Source organism: Cervus elaphus, chromosome 5 (genome assembly GCF_910594005.1).
Source record: "Cervus elaphus chromosome 5, mCerEla1.1, whole genome shotgun sequence".
Lineage (NCBI taxonomy): Eukaryota > Metazoa > Chordata > Mammalia > Artiodactyla > Cervidae > Cervus > Cervus elaphus.
In genome coordinates, this window is record NC_057819.1 from 58019890 (window position 1) to 58043659 (window position 23770).

At 39.0% G+C, this 23770-nt stretch overlaps 1 protein-coding gene across 4 annotated transcripts in view; it reads right to left on the reverse strand.

Moving 5' to 3' along the window:
• Positions 1 to 23770, reverse strand: part of SLC10A7 (solute carrier family 10 member 7) — a 287835-nt gene that overhangs the window by 108231 nt on the left and 155834 nt on the right. The window contains exon 6 of one of the 4 annotated variants that reach the window (XM_043902563.1): positions 6613 to 7560. The exons of the other annotated variants lie outside the window; for them this stretch is intronic. Within the exon in view, the coding sequence (XP_043758498.1) occupies positions 7483 to 7560 (78 nt within the window). The 3' untranslated portion in view covers positions 6613 to 7482. Of the gene's footprint in view, positions 1 to 6612; positions 7561 to 23770 lie in introns of those variants that run through there. 4 annotated transcript variants of the gene reach the window in all.

A 23770-nucleotide genomic window follows, 5' to 3' on the forward strand; every position in this document is an offset into this window, starting at 1 on the left:
CCTTCTAGTAAAGAATCAGAAAGGGCAACTAGATTAAGGGATGACCTCAAAAAGTGCCATCTGGAATTTTAACTTTCCTTCGAACTAAACTTAAAAATATATACACATTACCAAAATGGCAGCCAAACCAAACATTTCCAGGGCTGCTAGGTTGAGAGATGGTTGGAGTGGAGAGAAGGGTAATAAAGTTAGGATATTAAGACTGTCAGAATCTTCTGTTGCTGGCAAATGCTTTGTTCTCTGAAGAATATTTATTATTATGGTAAACTTACTCCTTCTGGAATTTTTGTTACTTGGCAAGGAGTTATTTCTATTCAAAAATGGAAAATTCAAAGACCTAAGACCCCTCACAGTGTGGTAATCTATATGGCTTGTGTACTGGCGCTGTCTGCAGGCCCCACGTCATCAATTATGTATAGAAGTGTACAGCTACAGCAGTAGCCAGGGTCGTGGGCCCGTCAGGGTTTTCTTAAGAGGAACAAAACCATCTCACCGTGTCTTCTTTAAGAAAACACACGCTAGGTGAAAAGAGGAAGATCTTTGAGAGTAAATATGAGTAATCCTCAATATATAAATTGACTTCTTGTAATAACGGGAAAATGAATTTTTAAAAAGTACTTGAAACCAGAAATACGACTAGAGGGAAAAAAAAAACTCAGAAATAGATATATGATAGGGTGAGATTAGTTCATCAAAGCCACATACTTTAGAATACGCAGCATTCATTATTTATTTGAGGAAAAATAACTAAATGGGGGTCACCCAGCTCTGGCCTCTCTGAACCAAATTCAAAGGATCCAATGTTTACAACAAGGAGTAGTCACGTTATTTGAAATAAAATGTCTTGTAATCCCCAAACCTGGCTGACTTCTGAGGTGTGAGCTTTCATTCTAAATGAATGAAGCATATTTAGACACTGACGGGACAGTACAAGGACTATGATTGAAAATGCAATCCAGGATATCATATGGAATTTTCCCTATTATCCAAAATACAAAAGCTTTCCCTGGGATTTCAATAAATGCAGTTCTACACATGGCTGCAGAAATTTAGTTATTCTCCCTTTCTCTAGCGGATAGCTGAGGTAGCAGCTGGTATGTTTTGAATTTAAAACATGAAAAAGAATTCTCTTGATCTCTCTCAGTACCTACATAAATGTGCTCAAGAAAATTTGGAGAAATTATTTACTTGGAGTAAAATGACTTTATTTCCTTCCCTGTAAGGCATCTGACAAGCTTTTAAACATCTAAGAGTGAGAGTTGTGCTTTCAAAAAGCATACAAATTTCTTCTGCAGGAAACTCTAGTGCATAAAAACGTATCATTTACATTTAAGTAGATTTAAAAGCACACACTTGAATGTATATCTTTGTTCTTCAACACTTTTTAGGTAGAATTTTTAATGCCTGATTTTCTAAAATAATTTAAGTGACAATATTGTGAAGAAGCCAGACAAAGATATCATAATTTTATATTACTTTAAAGAGTCTGTAACAGTCTCATTTTGTCATTCCTGTAGAGGTTAGATCAAATGTCATATTATTCAGCCATTCTATAAAATTGAAAGCATGTTTAAAAATCAATGCTAAGTCATTAGGGAATGCCTGAAACAGATAAGAACCAAATCAATTTCCTTATTTCTTAGATTTAAAATGGAAATAATTTGCTGATCATTCATAGAAGCTGTAATTTAGCAAGACAGATTCCTATAAATGCTGAAATATCTGATTTTCTTAGCTCTCATTCTCTTAACAAGTGATCTCTGCCAGTTTGAAAGTGAAAAATTCCGACATATTTAAACACATGACATTTCACATGACGTGATCTAAAACACATGACTTGACACATCAAGTTACTAACTTGTTACTAACATAGTCTCTTAAAAAAGACAAAGCTACAGTTCCACCATGATTATGCTTTAACTTATTGACTTCCATATTTTGGCTTATGTGCAATTAATTGAAGATACTGCAAATTCAGTGAGAAATGGAATGGAAACCATTTTAAAAATATCTTTCACTGTGAATTTTTAAGTTCATGTTTTATTACATACATGAAATGTGAAAAAAATCTTCAGTTACTGGTCTATTATGTGACAGGTGATTTACATAATTATCTCGATCCTCAGAAAGTTATTACAGACTATTATTGCTTCAATAACGTACATAACTTGTCTAGGGGTCACGTGGCTACTGACAGCCCCTCATGTTATACATCACTCAACAGCATCTGACCTCCTCTTTTTTTTTTTTTTTTGACTTCCTCCTTCTTGAAAGACTTTGGTCTTTGGTTTGTGGAATATTGCTTCTCTTCTACCTTCTTCTTCTTCCTCCTTTACTTAATTCATGTCTTTTAGAAGACGTTCTCTGACCACCCACTAAATACATTGTGTTATCACCAGTTGATTTATATTTAGTTATCTGCCTATTATTTGTTACTCCTACTATTCACTCATCCCCCACTCCCCAGTGAAGGTCCCCAAGGTGGGGATCTTGTCTATTCTGCCTATATTTGCAGTGCCTACAAAGGTGTCTGGCACAAAGGAAGCCCTCAATAAATAGGCTGACTGAATGCATGCCTAGAACTGTGAAGCTGGGATTCAAATCCAGGCCTTTCTAAACTCTAGGGCTATGATTATTTTACCTCACCTGGTTTAATTTCAAATATAGAGTGCCTTTATTAAAAGTTTCTGAATAGTAAACTCCAAGGACACAATACATCTTAATAATGAATCCTAAACCCTGTCCTCTCTGCTCTCCCCAAAGCCTGTAACTAAAGAAAGATGCTTTCCAGAAGGAAAGGCAGTGAAAGGTCACTTAGTCCAGGAAGAAAGAAGCTAACACTTGGCACACTTACTTTTGTGCTGAATAATATGTGTATAACATGTATGTATGTGCATGTGTATATTTATACGTATCTATTTCTGTATATGTATAATTATTTCTATTTTGTCCTCATGGCAAAAATATACAGCAAGAGAGTGGGCCCTGGTTTGCTCCTTGGGAAGCTTAAAGCCGAGAGGCTGACGGGAAGAAAGGCTACATTGGGAGTGAATGCAACTTCTCCACTGGCCAGGCAAAGACATGTTGGTTTTCCTCTGGGTCAAGTGATCTAAGAAGAGATGGACTTGAGTCCTTTTGACTAGGACTCCACCTAGAGGAGTAGATCCATAAAGGCCAAGGCTGCAGCTGGAGTAGGAAAACAATCATTGCTCATATCAGTTAATGTTGTATTGGGAGGTTCCTAGAGAAGAAGCAGGATCACTGAAAAACCCACAGAAGCATCCTGACAAGAAGAGTTGGCCTTTGAAGATGCACCAAACTCAGCATCTGAACCTGATTACAAGCCAAGACACATCACTGTATCCATTCATCTCTGATCCATCCTTCCTCCATTTACCTGATCCTAGAGGGGATAAAAACAATGGCTCAGGAATGGGAAAGGAGGTGGACCAAGGATGAGAGAAGAAACCTATTAGAACTCTCCCTTGTCACTACAGATTATTGACCATGAGTTGATGGGGAGGGGAAGAAAGGGGAAAAGCTTTCAATTGGATAGGAGATTGAAGTTTTGACAGTACACTGGACTAGGTTATTTTCTCTATTTATTGAAGTAGAGCAAAGATAGTCTAAATTTTTCTATATATATCTCATACACATATATACATACCTGGGTAATCACCACATAGACCCAAACATGAAACATTTCCAGTAATCTAGAAAGATTCCTCATGCTTCCTCCTAGTCAAGACCCACCCAGCTAATGTCACCACTATTCCTACTTTTACCACCATAGGTTAATTTTTCTCACCGTAAACTTCATATACATGAAATCATACATATTAACTCTCTTGCGTATGGATTTATCAGCTCAATCTTATGTCTGTAAGAGTTAACTATGTATTTAGGTGGAGTAGTAGCTCATCTTTTCCATTCATATTTTGTGTTCTATTGTACGAATATATCACAACTTACTTATCTATTCCCCGATGATCAACATTTGAAGTTTTTCCATTTTTGTTTATTAAAAAAAAATGTTGCTATAGAACATGTCTTCCAGTGGACATGTGCACTCTTCTGTTGGGTGAGAGCAGAACTGCTAAAGTCAGAGGGTACCATACATATACCAGTCAAAGGTATTGCCAAACAATTTCCCAAAGTATTAATATTTGAACCATTTTCTACTCCTATCAGTATTACATGAGAATTTCAGTCACTAGGCATCTGCATTAATATCTATTATCGACCATCTTTTTAAATTTTAGTCATTCTGCATTTTCCTGATGACAATGTTGAATCCTTTTTTATATGCTTCTTGAAGATTTGGATATCGTCTTTAATGAAATGTCTATTCAAATATTTGCCCATTTCTTATTATGTCAGTATACTTTTTATTGATTTGTATGAGCTATTTACATAGTCTAGATATAAATCTTTTGCTGGATACCTGACAAATGATGTGTATATTCTAAATATCTTCTCTGACTTGTGGCTGGCCTTTTATTCCCTTAATGGTGGCTTTTGCTGAACAAATGTTAATTTTAACAAAGTCTGTTTGATCAATCTTTTCATATATAGTTATGATTTTGTGACTTAAGAAGATAGTCTTATATGTTTTCTCCTAGTAGACTGGACGTTTAATACCTGAAAATGACTGGAGAAACTATGGGTTTATTCTGAAATTTTAACCAAAAGGGGGGAAAAATAATGTTTAAAGAAGCGCCGAGTGACAGTAATTTTGCTCTGTGCTTGTACCCAGTAGAGTCTAGGTCATCAATAAGTCAGTTATACCTGACTTGATTATGAAGATTCATTTGAGCAGGAACATAGCATCTTTTTTTTTTTTTTCTTTTTGGCAAATGAACACTGTCCCAGTGAGCATAAGAGACACTCATTTTTTAGCTAAGTGTATTATAGATATGACCTAACTAAACAGAATCAAGACTTTTCATTGTTGAATATATATTAACTGCCCCAGGGCACTCCAAGCAAAGATATGCTTCTTCTCTTATAATTTGGTTTTCACAGAAATGGTATTTGCTAACTGAGTTACTGTGTGTCATGCTGAAAAGATGCTGGGAAGGAATTTAGAAGTGTTTCCTGTCTATTCTGTCACTGACTATGTAAGAACAGCTCACCCACATCCATAGAGTTAATTTTCCAAAACTGTACATTACAAGGTTGGATTTGGGTTTCTAACTTGTCTGTCCCTAGCTGGTAACCCAAAACTAGAAATCTAGGAGTCAACCTTAATTGCTTTCCCTCTCACCTGCTATATCTACACCCACCAGGGACTCTATCCCACCTCTAAAATAACATTGCCTTTCATCATTCCCACTGCTGTTCTCCTCTAGGCCAAGGTTCTCTTACTCTTGAATTACTGTACCAGCCTCCTAATTGGTCTCTACATCTCTAGTCTAGCCCTGCTCTAACCCAGTTTCCACATGCAGTCAAGGTGGCCCCTCTAAGTTAAAAATGACAAAGTCTCCTATAGCACCTACTCTGGGCTTGGTCCTTTGTAAGCATGACCTCATTCGATGTTTCTAACAACCCGAGGAGGGAGGTACTGTATTTCTCTTTCTTCAAATGGAGTCACTGAAGCTTAAAGAGTAAAAGCAACTTCCCCAAGATGATTCAGAGAAGGAAAGCATCTGCAAGATCAGGTTGCTCACCCTGCTGCTGCTGCTGCTAAGTCGATTCAGTCGTGTCCGACTCTGTGCGACCCCATAGATGGCAGCCCACCAGGCTCCTCTGTCCCTGGGATTCTCCAGGCAAGACCTACTTGCCCTTAAGTTCCTCAGATGAACCAGGTTCTTCCTCTGTGCTGGGCCCCTGAGCATGCTGTTCCCTGTGCCTGGAATATGTGTTTCCTACTGTCTACTCCTGAAACCCCTTTTTCCTCAGATGAGATGACACCTCATCTTTCAGGCATCAGCACGCCTGAGGCCCTTGAGAGTTAAAGTCTCTATTTAACCCTCTCATATTGTCACCTCTCAGAGCATTTTTCACATTTTATTTTGATACTTGTTTAATCATCTTCACTAACTGCATATTCTGTGAGGGAAGAGATGATCTATCTCACTTATTACTGTTTCTGAGGCCCCATACACTGACAAAGTTTTACTTGGCACTTGATGAAAGTTAAAAGAAAAAAAAGTGTCAGCAAAATATTTTGTGATTGGTGGATTGTTCAGTGAGAAATACAATGGACCACAAAAAGGCAAAATAAACCATCAGATAGAAATTATACTCTTTTATCAAACAGCCCCCAAATAGATCATTAGAAAGGATGCAAACTTGCTATAAAGTCCTTGAGTGCAGTGTCTACATCTTATTCACGTCTAGAGTGCTTTCCACACAATGGGCATTTATTAAGCGACTACTGAGCAGAATTGTTTGCAGTGCCTCTCTGAATGATCTTCCCTATCTGTCACTGAAGACACACTCAAGAATCCCCTCATTTGAAAATACAGACTAGTATGAATTCTGGAGCCAAACCGGTAGTGGTGATGGTTTAGTTGCTAACTCGGGTCTGACTCTTGCGACCCCATGGACTGTAGCCCGCTAAGCTCCTCTGTCCATGTGATTTCCCAAGCAAGAATACTGGAGTGGGTAGCCATTTCTTCTCCAGGCAAGCTTCCTGACCCAGGGATTGGACCTGAGTCTCCTGAACTACAGGCAGATTCTTTAGGCTGAGCCACCAGGGAAGCCCTTTGTAGTATGTTGTTTAATAATCACCAGGATAAGGTGGGTTCTGTGCTTTGATAGGTCTCAAACAATGATTAAAGCAATGATTAAAACACTGACAAATGCCCAGCACCCACAAGATTAGTTACCCATTCGTGAGTCTTCACTTAGGAATGCACCTCCTATTTCCAAACACCTACTCCACACCCTAGGTTAACTATTAATATGATTGCTCCATGGCCCTTCGGCAGTGTGGAGTACAGCTGTGAATGCTTCCGGATCATTGTCCACCAGATTCCAGCCTGTAAGTTACTCTGTAATAAGCTGAACAACTGATCATATGGAGTTGCCTGTCTCATTTTTTGGTCTAAAGATGGCTTCTCAGTTCAGTGGGCACTTTTTGTTCCCTCCATCCTCCAAAATACCTACTTCCTAGGGTTGATACAAGGATTATATAAGTTAGTATAAAATATTAGAGTGGTGTCAAACACAGAAAGAATGCCATGATACTGCTCCTACTATTGTTACTATTACTACTGCCATCTATCTGCTAAGCTGCTTTAGTCGTGTCTGACTCTCTGCAGGTCGCCAGGCTTCTCTGTCCATGGGATTCTTCCAACAAGAATACTGGCGTGTGATGCCATTTCCTTCTCCAAGGGATCTTCCTAATGCGGGGATCGAACTCACATCTCTCTCCAGCATTGACAGGCAGATTCTTTACCACTGAGCCACCAGGGAAGTGACCTGGCATTATGGATGGAGGTAAAAAGATAACTAACACACTTGCTTTCAAGAAGTTCACAGGAGAGAAGAATTTGTTTTCGTGGCAGTTGTAGTAGTAGACTTCCCAGGCGGTGCTAGCAGTAAATAATCCACCTGCCAATGCAGGAAACATAAAAGATAAGGATTTGATTACTGGAGAAAGAAATGTCTACTCATTCCAGTATTCGTGCCTGCGACTCCCAAGGACAGAGGAGCCTGGTGGCCTACAGTCCATGGTGTCCCAAGAGTTGGACATGACTTAGCGATTAAACACAACAATACATAATACCAGGTATAAAGCCTTACACATTGTTGGTCCATAATAAGTGTTAGTTGGGTGGATGGAGAGATTATTGCATTTCTAAAAACAGCCAATGCCACAGTCAGATCAAGGGTTTTTTTTAGGTGGATCAAATGTTCACTATTTATTTGAAGCCAAGTTAAAACTGTGCTTTGTACGTGAATGGGAAGAATGGACTTGGAAAGATTTAGAAGAGTTATTTTGATGGAGCCAATTAATATGAGGCTGCCACAGCAAAGTCACAAAGAGGATTTAGGTCACTGATTCTTGCTTGCTTGTCCAAGATTCTAACAAATACACGGTTTAAGAAAACAAAAAATAAACCAATACACACAGTGGAAGCCTCTTCTATTTCCTTTTAATACTGCTTTCATTGGAGTGTTCAACGAGGTAAATCACTTGTCACCCAAAAAGCAGACTGCCAATCCTTGGCCAAAGCTGATATCATGAGACCCACAGATTGAGCAAAATATCAGGGTACTCTGTAATTCTAACTTTGTTCATTATATTAAGATCACATTATTATAGCTTAAGATCAGCAAACAGAGCTTTCCTTGTGGCTCTGTGGTGAAGAATCTACCTACCAATGCAGGAGACATGGGTTCGACCCCTGATCCGGGAAGATCCCACATGCCAAGAAGCAACTAAGTCCTCGTACCACAACTATTGAGCCTGTGCTCTAGAGACCAGGAACCGCAACTACTGAAACCTGTGCCCCAGAGCCCATGCTCCACAACAAGAGAAACTACTGCAGTGAGAAGTCTGTGTATTGTAACTAGAGAAAAGTGCATGCAGCAACAAAGACACAGCGCAGCCAAAAATAAATAAATAAATAAAATTATTTTAAAATCCAGTAAATACAGCAAATTAAAAATTTTGCCCGCAAATTATGGTTCATTAATAATATCTTTCATACTCCTAGAAATCACAAGAAAAATATTATATTTAGATAAACACAATTTAATCAATAGTAAGTCAGAAATTTGCTTCCTTTTCTCAAGTATCTACATATGTATTTTAACAGACATTTTAAATTAAATCATTAAATTAAAACAAAACATTAAATTCAACCTCAGAAGTTTAATAAACCAAAATTTTCTTCTTGTTGACGAATAATGCTTCAAAATTATATGGATGGTTACCAAGTTATCAATATCTCAAAGTTCTGCTGAGTCTCCAAAAGGTGGGTAGGTGTTTATTTACTGTTTCTCAAAAGACAGTAATTTTGTTCAAATGGAACAATGCTTTCAGTTCAGTTCAGTCGTTCAGTCATGTCCGACTCTTTGTGACTCCATGAACCACAGCACGACAGGCCTCCCTGTCCGTCACCAACTCCCGGAGTTCACCCAAACCCATGTCCATCAAGTTGGTGATGCCATCCAACCATCTCATCCTCTTTTGTCCCCTATCTCCTCCTACTCTCAATCTTTCCCAGCGTCAGGGTCTTTTCAAATGAGTCAGCTCTTCGCATCAGGTGGCCAAAGTATTGGAGTTTCAGCTTCAACATCAGTCCTTCCAATGAACACCCAGGACTGATCTCCTTTAGGATGGACTGATTGGATCTCCTTGCAGTCCAAGGGACTCTCAAGAGTCTTCTCCAATACCACAGTTCAAAAGCATCAATTCTTTGGTGCTCAGCTTTCTTTATAGTCCAAATCTCACATCCATACATGACCACTGGTAAAACCATAGCCTTAACTAGACGGCCCTTTGTTGGCAAAGTAATGTCTCTGCTTTTTAGTATGCTATCTAGGTTGGTCATAACTTTCCTTCCAAGGAGTAAGCATCTATTAATTTCATGGCTGCAATCACCATCTGCAGTGATTTTGGAACCCAGAAAAATAAGGTCAGCCACTGTTTCCCCATCTATTTGCCATGAAGTGATGGGACCAGATGCCACGATCTTAAGTTTTCTGAATGTTGAGCTTTAAGTCAACTTTTTCACTCTCCTCTTTCACTTTCATGAAGAGGCTCTTTAGTTCTTCTTCACTTTCTGCCATAAGGGTGGTGTCAATGCTTTAGGCACTCAAATTCTGGAGTCAGAGAGTCAGAACTCTGTTTCCCATTAACCAGGAGGACTGTAGGAGGTTTTTTTTTGTTTCTTTTTTTAAAGTTACAATTTTAAGGATCATTGTAGGGTCACATACTGTTAGAAGAAATAATGCAGAGAATCTGTGGAAACTTCATTCCATTTTCCCCAGTGCTAACATCTTGCACAGATTTAGTACAATACCACAACCAGGAAACTGGCAGTGATACAATCACCCATCTTATGCAGAGTTTACCGGAGTTTTTTTTTTTTTTTTGGTCTGTTTGTTTATATTTTCTACTTTTCCCTTTTATTTATTTATTTTCAATTCTTTTTTTTTTTTTTTTAATTGGAGTACCTGCCTGCCAAGGCAGGAAGCATAAGAGACACGGGTTCAAGCCCTGGGTCAAGAAGATCCCCTAGAGGAGGGCATGGCAACTCACTCTGTTGGGGGAAGCACACTGATTGAAACCGCCCGCCCTGGCCAGGCACCATAGTGACCATTTGCATGAGCTGTTTTAGGACAGGAGATCCTGGTAAGGAACGTGGAACTAATAAGCCACCACCAACCAGAAGAGTTTAGGAAAGATCAAAAGGAGACACCACGTGTCCGACCGCCTCCCAGAATCCTTCTTGCTGGCATCCATCTTGGCTGAACAAGGCGTGCACCACCAGGAAGGACTCTGAGTCAGAATGACTGGCTAAAGACAACCCGGAAACTAATCCCATCACCATAAAACCCGAGGCTGTGAGCCAGGTGGCAGACCAGTTCTCCTGGTTTCCCTCACCCCGCTGCTCTCTGCCCAGGTGCCCTTTGCCAATAAAATCTCTTGCTTTGTCAGCACATGTGTCTCCTTGGACAATTCATTTCTGAGTGTTAGACAAGAGCCCAGTTTCAGGCCCTGGAAAGGGCCCCCCTTCCTGTAACAACTCCAGTATTCTTGCCTGGAGAATCCCATGGACAGAGAACCCTGGCAGGCTATAGTCCAAGGAGTCAGACACGATTGAGGGACTAACACACACATATACATATGTATGTGTATATATATATAAAATCTTCTTCAGATTCTCTTCCCTTATAGGTAATTACAGAATACTGAGTATAGTTCCCTGTGCTATACAGTAGGTCCTTATATATATAGTAGTGTGTATATGTTATTCCCAACCTCCTAAGTTGTCCCAGATATACATGGAATTGTTCATGTGTGTATAATTGTATGTAAGTCTGTTAACATGTGCAGTAGATTTCTGTGGCGACCACCACAGTCTAGGGACAGAACATCTCACTGAGCATGGTATTTAATGTCTTGATAGCCCTCTGCAGTAAAACTCACAGAATTCAGCTTTATAGGCTTTATACCAAAATCTTGGGGCCAGATGGCTTTCAGTGTTTTTCACATTTATGAAACGTTATCCCCTGGAGAAGGGCATGGCAACCCACTCCAGTATTCTTGCCTGGAGAATCCCATGGACAGAGGAGCCTGGTGGGTTATAGTCCATAGGGTTGCAAAGAATAGAACATGACTGAAGCAATTCAGCACGCATATGGTGTATATATATTTTAAGTAAACATTCCAGTAAGCTCTAGGGAAGAATTCTATAATTAAGTACACTACCTATTTCTCTAGCAAAATATATTAATATTCATATTTAATGAGATAAATAAAGTGGAAAAACAGCCTCATATCATTTTAGGTCAGACTGCCCTGACCCAGACTCTTTCTGTTTTGTTCTTGGTTTTCAGAGCTTTCCTGTTACTAGATGTGGTCATGGAGTGAAAGACCTGTGTTCTCCCTTTGTGGGGCTGCAGTGAGTATTAAATAATAACACAAGGAGAGCACAACCCACACTTAACCATACTCAGTTGTCAATGACCCCTCTTGTTATCAATATTATTATGATTTTGCCAGACCAGAAAATATATTAAATCGTTACAAGAGTTGATTGCTGTTTGATAGAATTCCAAGTGAATTTTGCCTTGTTAGGTATCCTTTTCTCTACTGTATAAATTCTTTATAATGGACCTTTACTATTATGAAATAGTTTTATACAGCTTAAGAAAATACTTTTTTCCCTTCATTTAAAAGGATTTACTTTCTTAACTATTTCCTTCTAGATTTTCTTAATCTTGCCTTTTATCACATAGACAAAAATTCTTCTGAGTTCCCTGTGTTGAAACGTTCTTGGGTTAAAAATTCATTAGAGGCAAAGAAACTTTATTCTTTGACTCTATAATCAGATATTTTTTTTTCTCTTCTGAGCAATTTATAAGCAAAGCATTTTTTTTTTTTTTGTACTGCTATGAATACTAAAAAACATGGGTTGGCCAATCTACAAGGTATTTCTGTAGTTCCTGAGTTACTGGAATGTATTTATAGATCGGTGAGCTGTTTAATACCATAACAGTGAGATACCAAGATGAACACCAACATTCTCACACTAAACAGTTATAGTCTTTGCCCCCATAAAAATATTTAAAAACCATAACTAAAAACCAAAAACAATACAAGACAAAAGAAAAAGGCAAAAACTTATTTGGCTTCCCTAGTATTGTCCAGTGCACTGCTGTCCATGAGAACTTTCTACAACGATGGAGAAGTTCCAGTCTGCACTGTTTAACACAATAGCCAGTAGCCACATGTAGTTATTTAAACACTTGAAATGTGGCTTTTGCAACCAAGGGCCTGAATTTTTAATTTTATTTAATTTTCTAATTAATTTAAATTTAAATTTAATTAGCCACATGCATTTAGTTACTCATGTATTAGGCAGTTCAGGTCAACAAAACGCCGATTGTTTACGAATTCTTTTTCAATGGAGACACTGGATGCCACTTCTATTTTTAAGTGATCTGTAATGTTTTCTATGGGATTAAATTTGGGAGCTCTTTCCTACAATTTCACTTGAAAAGAATCACTGAAAATCAAACTGTCAGAACCTGCATGAATAAAGTTTCTGTTTCATTCTGCTATATTGGTGGGAGATGGCTAAAGAATTCATTGCTTTATCCAACATTTGTGCTTGTCTCTATTATTCTCTGGTTCTATAGGCTGTTCTATCCATCCTGTACTCCCAAGTATGTCTAATAAATAAATATCTCCAAAGTGGCTCCAGGCAGACAAACATTAAAAACAAAACAACAACAAACATAGTCAATAACAAATGAGCCTGCAGTCAGAGAACAAAAGTGGCAAATGGCAAAGCCAAGTTTCTACTCAATATTCTGTAATAACCTATATGGGAAAAGAATCTAAAAAAGAATGTGTGTGTGTGTGTGTGTGTATATATATTTAAGGATAACTGAATCACTTTACTCTACACCTGAAACTAGGACAACATTGTAAATAAACCATACTCTTAAAAAAAAAAAGCCTATTACTGTCAAAAAATAAAAAAGACTTTAAATTCCACCTCAGTACACTGACTCTACTGCTGAGTATTTAAAACTTCACCCAAGTTTTGAACACCTCCAGAAAGCTTTGGTTTCAGCAGTCATTATACCACAGCTCACAATTAACACTGCCAGTCTACTCGCTAATCAATTATTCACTCAGATGTCCAGCATTCCTTTGGAGCCCTTTCCTTCCACATCACCATGGTTAAGGAGATGACATGTGCCTGTGTACTTTTCAGAACGGAGGGCAGACTTTAAGTGGGTTTTAACACTAAACGAGAACAAGGGTTAGGGAAGAGAAATCAGCCCTTTTAGTCAAAGTACAGCTTCGGGCGAGCTGCAGGCAGCACACAGCATGAGAGAATCTGGTTCCAGAAAGTGCCCATGTGTTGACAGCTGAGTAAGAGTTTGAAGGCTTAGTGGCACAAATGTTCTGTCACTGGTACTGTTACCCAGGGCTTTGCTTCACCAGAACTGCCAAAAACTCCCAACTTGTTGACAACCAAAGAAGGAAAATGAATTCACTCTAGACTTTGACATTAAATTAGCGAGTTATTTTTACCTAAGTAGTCACCCTGCACTGACTTGATTAACTGAAGAAAATGAAGGGTCATTTTGTCCAGCCGGAAACTTTAAAGGAGTGAGACCAGAGACCATGAGAGAACAAAGCGAGAACCACTTCTTTCTTGAACAAACCCGCTAGATAAGCAGCTGGCGTTGTGTAACATATTTATCAAGTGTAGATTCAATTTATTTCACAGGTAAGAGATCTGCAAGCACAAAGCTCCCCCCAAAGGAAGAATATTCAAAATAATCTGGCAGTAAATTAAAATCACAAAGAGATGCTCCTACCAGTATCTAGAATCACAAGTAGAAAATAAAGATACTGCTGTCTAGCAAACACTTCCAGTATCAACACTCAGCGTTTGAGAATTTTAAAGGTTTACTGGCCATTTCGGTTTTAAGTAAATAATGACAAGCTGTTTGGAATGCTACCCAGCCTATACTAGTCCTTGTCTCTCCTTTAATTCTTGTAGCACCTATAAAGAGCACTAAGTAGTAGTTGATCTTGTATTATGATATACTATCATGATTATCATCACCAAAATGAGAAAGCAAGCCACTGACCACAGGGACTATCTCTCACACATTCCTCCGGCAGGTCTGCTCTAGTCATTAGGAGCATGCGCCCTGGGGCCAGGCATCCTAGGTTCAAATCCCACGCTGCCATTGACTATCTGTGTGACCCTAGCCAAGTTATCTAACCTCTCTGGGCCTAGGTTTCTTTAGCTAACTGGGAATAAACACAGTGTCTACATGTCTTTGTGCTATTGAAAGGATTTTTTATTATGTAATTATAAAGACTGTTTGTGTTATCATAAAGATTAAATAAATTTATCCATGCTAAATGCATGGTACCATTCTTAGCATTTAGTAAATATTCAAAAGATATTGGTTTACACTATTATTAGTAGGGTTTTTTTGAACAAGTATCATTAAAAAATAACAAGACAGCTTTTCTTTTTGCTGGATTGGGGGATGTATTATGGAAACCCTGATGTGAAGCATAAGACAGCTTCATTTTTAAACATCCAATATTGGGTAAATAGAAAGAAAGGCTGATAAAGGAAATGAAGTTATCCTTTGGAATACATCTTTGCCAGTAATATTGACAGGTAAATTCTACCATCCTCAATGATGTTTCTATGAACAGTCACCTTGTGATTTGTATGAGGGCTCTATAGCAGACAAATGAGGCTTATTCCTAAGGCCTGATTACTGCTAGAACATAAAATGAGCAATGTTAGAGGCATTATCTTTGTTATTACAGGGAATGATTTATTCTACACCAGAGCTCAGGAATCCCAATATTAACATATCTTGCAGCAATCAATCATATTCAATTTTGACTTTCAAATCTTTGCAAAACATCAAATGATACTGCTAAGCATACAGCTTAATTGTGGAGACTGCTGATGTGGACGGTAATGCCATTAGTGAGCCCAAAAAGCGAAATCAGCAGTATTGAGCCTGAAAATGAAAGAGGTTGGAATTCTGAAGAAAGAGAGTTAACCCACTGAGTTAAACAAGGTAAACACACTAAAAATAATTTGCAAAACAATTTTCTTCCTGCATTTAATAAACATGTGTCAGAAGAAACAAAAATCACAGAAGCCAAAAGTAAAAAAAAAAAAAAAGAAAAAATCAATTAAAATAAAGTCACAAGGTATGGTAGAGAATTATTTCTGGCAGTTATTTGATATAATGTGGTTAATATTTCTAGTCAGTCAAATTAACACAATTTTGTCACTGTAGATTTACAGTCACAAAATGCACACACCCAGGAGGCTTATTTTATTCCAAGAATCAGAGAAACAAATTCCTTTCAGGCATAGAACAACTTGACCATTTTCTCCTGAATGTAAGTAATGAAAGAAAAGTCATCCTTCAGAAAACAATGAATTTGCTATACATTCACATCTGGCCATCATCTCATCCTTCCGTGATTTCCCCTTCAAAGTCCTTGGACAAAAACTAGTCCATTTATCGCTCCATTTGTATCAACAGATATGCTTTTATTTCTTATCGGTCTGCCTATTTGTATCATGTGTACTCTGCCATGTTATTGATTGAAAGAAGCTCAGGCAAGATGGTTTCAGCTCATATTCCTAAAGGGAGTCCCCTGAGTAGATTGGTGAGGCACTTAAGGTCAAGTCAGAATTGTCTCTTTCTACATTAAAACTGCAGGGCACAGTGACAAGAAGAATGTAGACTTCTCAAGCATGCCAAGTAAATACCAACATTCAACCTTCATGGTTTTATCTTCCCCCCATGGAGCTCAGAGGTACTTTTCATGGAAAAAAGTTTGGCTTTGTAAAAACAAAAATTACTTCACTTCCTTCTTTCTACTTTCCAGGCTTTCTTCTATCTTTTCCTTTTTTTTTTTTTCCTTTGGTTTACCTCTCCAAATGGTACTCCTTACGGACAGAAATCAGAAGGCAAATAAAGTCATTAAATCACACCATGACTAGAGAGAAAGAAGTAGCTCTCCTAACACGTTAATCTGGCATTTTCCTGACAATTCATGAGATAATCTGTACACCTTGAATGAGGAGAAAGTAAAGTTAACCACGTTTGCCAACTGTATGCTTAGCACCATAAAAATTTCCGAGATCTGAATTATTGGAAGAACCTCTAAGTTCATTCATCAAATACTATCCAGAGCACATATTATATGCACAGCACTTTTTCTGGAACGCAGGTTTCAAAGGTGGATATCACATGCTTGCCCTCAGGGAATTCACAATTCATTATTTTACAGCATGAAATGTGCTGTGATAGGATGTGAACAAAAAGTCAAAGGACAGAACGACACACATATCACGGCACAAAGAGCTAGAGTGAGACAGACAGGGGTTCAAATCTGTCTTTCTCCACCCACAGAGCGGGGCTCCTGGAAAAGGCATCTACCTTCTTGAACTTCATTTTGTCCAAATGTAACACAGATGTAGTATTATTTATCATACATAGTACTCTTGGTAGATGGTTAATAAACATTAGTTGGCGTTCCTCCTTGGATACAAAGTCAAGGACAATTGATTTGCTCTAAGGGCAGAGAAGATAATGGGACAAGGGGTCAAAGAAAGAGCAGAGTTAAGGTTGGCTTTATAGAAAAAGCTGGATTTCAATAGAGAAGAATGAGAAGTAAGGGATTCTTGGCAAAGAAAGTATCATGAGGGAGGAAAATGGAACTGTACAAAGAATATTTTTAAAAAAAAAGCACATGGTGTGTTTGGGGGGAGCAGAGCAGAGTGGTTATGAGTGGGGATGTAGGGATTAATCTGCCTGAGCTGGAATCATGTTGCCTACTGGGATCCCCTGGGGTAACTTGCTTATTCATTTTCCTCATTTATTACCCACATATAACAATATCTATGTCATAGGGTATATTGAAGATTAAATGGAGAATATATGTATATATCCTCCATATACATGTGTACTGTTGTCGTGTTCAGTTACTCAGTCACGTCCGACTCTCTGCAGTCCCAAGGACTGTAGCCTTCCAGGCTCCTCTGTCTATGTGATTGTCCAGGCAAGAATACTGGAGTGGGTTGCCATGCCCTGCTCTAGGGGACCTTCCCAACCCAGGGATCAAACCAGCGTCTCTCAGGTCTCCTGCATTGGCAGGCAGGTTCTTTGTCACTAGCGTCACCAGAGAAGCTTTTATATATATGTATGTAGAGATATATATATATAAATCAGTTCACCTCAGTCACTCAGTCATGTCTGACTCTTTGTGACCCTATGGACTCCCTGTCCATCACCAACTCCCAGAGTTTACTCAAACTCACATCCATTGAGTCTATGATGCCATCCAACCATCTCATCCTCTTTTGTCCCCTATCTCCTCCCACCTTCAATCTTTCCCAGCATCAGATCTTTTCAAATGAGTCAGTTCTTTGCATCAGGTGGCCAAAGTATTGGAGTTTCAGTTTCAGCATTAGTCCTTCTGATGAATATTCAGGACTGATCTCCTTTAGGATTGACTGGTTGGATCTCCTTGCAGTCCAAGGAACTCTCAAGAGTCTTCTCCTACATCACAGTTCAAAAGCATATATATATACTAGAGACCTATTATTATGTCAAAGTGAAAGTCATTCAGTTGTGTCCGACTCATTGTGACCCCATGGACTATACAGTCCATGGAATTCTCCAGGCCAGAATACTGGAATGCGTAGCCTTTCCCTTCTCCAGAGGATCTTCCCAACCCAGAGGTCAAACCCAGGTCTCCTGCATTGCAGGTAGATTCTTTACTAGCTGAGCCACCAGGGAAGCCCATATTATGAGAAAAGTCTCAATAGGCTGGGGATGACTCAAGTGTAAGGGAAACAGAAGAAGTATGGGTGATCAGAGTGATATTTTTCATTCTGCTTTTTGACTCCCAGGCATCTAATTACTTAGTACTCTAAAAGTGATATTTTATCACAAATGGGTGAACAGGTTACTTTTATCAGGCGACTCTACGTCTCCTCCCATTACTAAATATGTTTTGGTCCAATGGTTTAGTAAACCTGACTGTGCATCAGACTCTCTTGGGAATCTGATTTTTAAGAAAACAAAAAGCCAAACGAACAAGCAAAAAACAAACACTCTTAGGTCTAAACCTAGAGATTCTTATTCAATAAATTTAAGGTGGAACTGAGGAAATTGTATTTTTAAAAAGTTTCCCTGGTGATTCTGATAAATAGCTAAATGTGGAGACCTTCACTGCAGTGTACTCATAAGCCAGGTCAATATGTTTTACTCTTATTGCCCATTGAATAAAATAACATTTAGCTTATATAACAATAAGAGATTCATAAAAGTGCTGGTCTCCAATTTAATCTTACAGAAAACACTCTGATTAATTGAAAGAAGGCACTAATAAGAGTATAGCTTCTTTGTTAATTAGTTACTGAAGCATTCTGCAAGGATGATGGCATGAAAGAGCTTGAAATGACAGGCAAGTTAACTTTTCATCAAACATTAAAGAAGAAAATAAACTTCTCAGATTAAATATCACAATGCTGCCAAATTAAGTTGTTTCACCAATATTTACTATACTCTCAGATACATTCAAGAGTGTAAATTATGAAATGAGACGTCTAAGGAATTCATGTTGGTTTCAACACTACTACAGGGAAGATTCAGATTCTGATTGGCCAGAGTCTGTGTGTTCTTTCAATGGATTTGTCTGAAAGAATATCAATCAGCTATATCAGAGAGCTCTATTAGCTTCACAAAATAACTATTTATTTTATTAAGAACACTTATAGCTTCTTAGTCCACCTAAGGGTTTGCTGATTGTCACTGGACAGGAAGTCCTAGAAGAACATTTTAAACAAAATGTTGATTCGAAGTACAAAAAAACATTCCTGGTGTTATAATTTTAATGTAATTTTATGGGATTTACAAATAAACCTCAAGGGCAAGGCAAGATACAAAGGCTGGCAGGGTAAGCCCAGGGACCGGGTCAAGAATGGCCATATTAAGCCCAGATTTTATCCTGAGAGGAAGGAGGAGCAACTCAGGGATTTTAGTGGTAAAATATACATTGTAAAAGAGTCTAATATAGTAGTCATCAACATGAAAACATATTAGAATCACCCAGGAGCTTTTAAAAAATATCAATGTCTACACCCCCTACATCAGTTTCTAATTTAATTGGTCTGGAGTGGGGCCGACACAGCAGAAATTAAAAAACAACAACAATACCCAAGTTATTTTACTGTATGGCCAGGGTTGAGAACTACTGCTCAGACTGGAAGCCTGGAGACCAGCAGGGCCTTGGAGAGTACATGTCCGAAAAAGGGCCTTGGTGATGGAGATGGAGAAACGTGAATAAACTTGACAGATAACTCAGGTGATAGAATGAACAGGATGTATTGAAAAGTGAGGGGAAAATGTGAATCAAAAAATTACCTCCAGGTTCCCCCAGGAAAGGGCTTCCCTGGAGGTTCAGATGGCAAAGAATCGCCTGCAATGCAGGAGACCTGGGTTCAATCCCTGGGTCTTCAATCCACCAGAAGATTCCCTGGAGAAGGGAATGGCTTCCCACTGCAGTATGCTTGCCTCAAGAACCCTATGGACAGAGAAGCCTGGCGGGCTATGGACCATAGCGTCCCAAAGAGTCGAACACGGCTGAGTGACTAACGCTTCCCTGGGAAAATGAACAAACAGTGGCGCTATTCATTGGCCTTCAATGCTATTGGACCCGGGTTTCCATCTGGCTTGTCCAGTTTCTATTTTGAGCCTTTGGCCAAGTTATTCAAAAGTTCTTTTAATCCTATACAAAATGGAGTCAATAGCACTTACTTCATGATAGTAAAGATTATGCAAGATAACGCATGTCCTTTTAGGACCTAGGACAGTGTCTATCACATAAGAGGCACTTAATAAACGGTTTTCTCTTCCATATTATAACACAGCTACTCCAAGTGCACTCATTTAAATTCCCAAAGGAACTAAATTTCTTTCAAAATGTGAAATTATTTTGGGCTTCCCAGGTGGTACTGATGGTAAAGAACCTGCCTGCCAATGCAGGAGATGCAGGTTCGATCCCCTGGGTCAGGAAGATTCCCTGGAGAAGGAAATGGCTACCCACTCCAGTATGCCTGGAGAATCCCATGGACGGAGGAGCCTGGTGGGCTATGGTCGCAAGGAGTCGGACATGACTGAAGCGACTGAGCACATACGCACACACACGACTTCTACTGCTCAGAAGACGCAAGACACTTAAAGGGATGTCTTGGATGTTGGGAGAGAGTTTACTATCATTTCCAGAAACAAAGATACATTGAGGGAAACCACCTGCTTCTAATTTTGTTAAATTATTTCAAAACAAACAGTAAGAATAGACATGGAAGAGTGGACTGGTTCCAAATTGGAAAAGGAGTACATCAAGTCTGTATATTGTCACCCTGCTTATTTAACTTATATGCAGAGTACATCATGTAAAATGCCAGGCTGTATGAAGCACAAGCTGGAGTCAATTCCTTGGGAGGAATATCAATAATCTCAGATATGCAGATGATACCACCCTTATGGCAGAAACCAAAGAGGAACTAAAGAGCCTCTTGATGAAGGTGAAAGAGGAGACTGAAAAAGCTGGCTTAAATCTCAACATTCATGACATCTAGTCCCATCACTTCATGGCAAATAGACGGGGAAACAATAGAAACAGTGGCTGACTTTATTTTCTTAGGCTCCAAAATCAATTCAGACTGTGACTGCAGCCATGAAATTAAAAGATGCTTGCTCCTTGGAAGAAAAGCTATGGCAAACCTAGACAGTGTATTAAAAAGCAGAGACATCACTTTGTCAACAAAGGTCCATATAGTCAAAGCTCTGGTTTGTCCAATGGTCATGTATGGATGTGAGAGTTAGACCATAAAGAAGGCTGAGCACCAAAAAACTCATGCTTTTGAACTTTTGGAGAAGCCCCTTGAGAGTCCCTTGGACAGCAAGGAGATCAAAGTAGTCAATCCTAAAGGAAATTAGCCCTGAAGATTCATTGGAAGAACTGATGCTGAAGCTGAACCTCCAATATTTTGGCCACCTGATGCAAAGAGTCAACGCATTGGAAAAGACCCTGATGCTGGGAAAGGTTGAAGGCAGGAGGAGAAGGGGGCGACAGAGGATGAGATAGTTGGATGGCATCACCAAATCAACGGACGTGAGTTTGAGCAAACTCCAGGAGATAGTGAAGGACAGGGAAGCCTGGTGTGCTGCAGTCGATGGGGTTGCAATGAGTTGGACATGACTAAGTAACTGAACAACAACAACAACAAAAGGATAGACAAAAGTACTTGATAATGAAAGGCTGATTTTAGGAAAAGCATTCTAGTTTCAATTTATAAAAACAGGGTGTCTGAACACCTGGAGGAATGCTCTCACCTCCTGGCCTTTGCACTGGCTGTTCTCTTTGCCTGGAATTTTCTTGACTACAAATGTTCATAACTAACTCCCACGATAGCCCTCAAGTTTTTGCTGTTCTTAAATGAGGTCAACTGATCACCCCGCTTCAATCACAACCTCCCCATCTCTGCCTCAATGTTTCTGGCTTCTTTAACCTATTAAACTCTTCTTTTTGTTTTTCTGTGGCTATTATCTCTTTTTAACAAACTGCATAATTTATTTATTTTTTATTGTCAGTCTATTCTCTATAGGCTGTAAACTCCACGAGGGCAGAAATAACTTGTTTTGTTAAATTATTATTAATATTATTATACCAAAGACCTAGAATAGTGCCTGGCACAAAGAATAGAATGAACATCTGTTGAATAATAAGAGTTACAAATTGCCCACAAAATTCACAAGCCATTGATGTACATGCCAGTATCATAAGTGAGCATGCCAAGTCATCAAAACTGGGTATAAAAAGAAAAGGATAGGTGAAAGCATTGCTGAAACTAGAAATTTTTGTTAACTAGTACCAATCAGAGCTCTGTTCTTCAAGTATTTGTGCCAGGACTAGTGGAAAACAGGAAAGATGATGCGTTTTAGGGGGAAAACTAGCTTTGGAAGCACTACACATGATCAAGGGGTGAAAACAGAGATTAGGATTGAAGAGTTTTTTCTTTTCTTTTTTTTTTTTTTGGCTGCACCACAGCATGCAGGATCTTAGTTTCCAGACCAGGGGTCAAACCCATGCCCCCTGAAGTGGAAGTATGAAGCATTAACCACTATACTACTAGGGAAGTCCCAAGAGTTTGCCATTTCGCTTGTAAGTATGTGGGGATGCTTTCTTGTGCCAAAGGAGGAAATAAAATATACTTTCTTAACAAAAACTTATCAAGGATCCCACCTGTCTAGCCATGCTGTGCTTAGACTGTGCTCAGACGCAGTCATGTCTGACTCTGTGATCCCACAGACTGTATCCCACCAGGCTTCTTTGCCATGGGATTTTCCAAGCAAGACTACTAGAGTGCGTTGCCATTTCCTCTTCCAGGGGATCTTCCAGACCCAGGGATCAAACCTGCATCTCTTACATCTCCTGCATTAGCAAGCAGATTCTCTACCATTAGTGCCATAACCAGAGAAAATATTATAACTTATATCAGACTCTCTCCCTCCCTCTGTCTCTTTCTTTGTTTCTAAAAGCAGGAGAGAATGATGATAATATTCTGGTCTTTGATAAAAACATAATTCACAATCCAGCCCTGATTTCCTAATCCACAGAAAACTGTGACTCACAGAAATGACCACTCTTTCTTTCAAGTGAACCATAGCTGCCTTGAAGGGCACAATCAAGCAAGATTACCAGGGCACCAAGGACTGCCTAGGTGGGAACGGCTTTATGAATTGCCACGGAAGAAATTAAATTACTTTGTAATGCTCTACTTTCATTATAGAGAACACAAAAAAAAGAAAGGTGTTCGAGTCATTCCATTTGGCGTGGATTTCATGATATGTCTGTTTTCTAAAGATTTCCAGGAGGTAAGAGTAAAATAAATGGGGCTTAGGCAACTCTAGAGAATATAGATTAAGACAGAGAAAATGCCAAACCAAATAAGCCTGAAGTCATTTAACAAAGCAGCGCCTGTTGATTGATTTATATTTGGTTTTGTAATGGGATTGCACACAGACTCCACTCGGCCCAACTTCCTGTTCTTCACATTTGAGCCCCATCCTTGGCAACTGAAAGCCCAATGGGGAGCCTGATGATAGAAGATCAGATAATCTGCAAAGCAGATAATCTGTTTCTCACAATTGAGTATTAGAACAGCCAAGTGGGCCACCTGAGCCCCTACAATATACCCTTTCCAGGCCCACAAACAGAGCCTCTCAGGTTATTGACCTGAGCCCAGAGGCATCGTGGAGGTTCACAATTAAAAGGCTTTGACCCAACTTCTGACCTCAATGTCTGCTTCCTTTGGAGAGAGTCTGAACTGGCCTAACAGAATTGCAGACTTAGGAATGCTACCGAAATTACTTTCATTCTATCTTCCAGTTCACAGAACCATTAGGAACGTATTTGTTCAGATATATGCTGGCCCACCAGCTCAAAACAGTTCATATTAGTCTTTGTTACAGTGTTCTCAACATTACTTACCCTTTA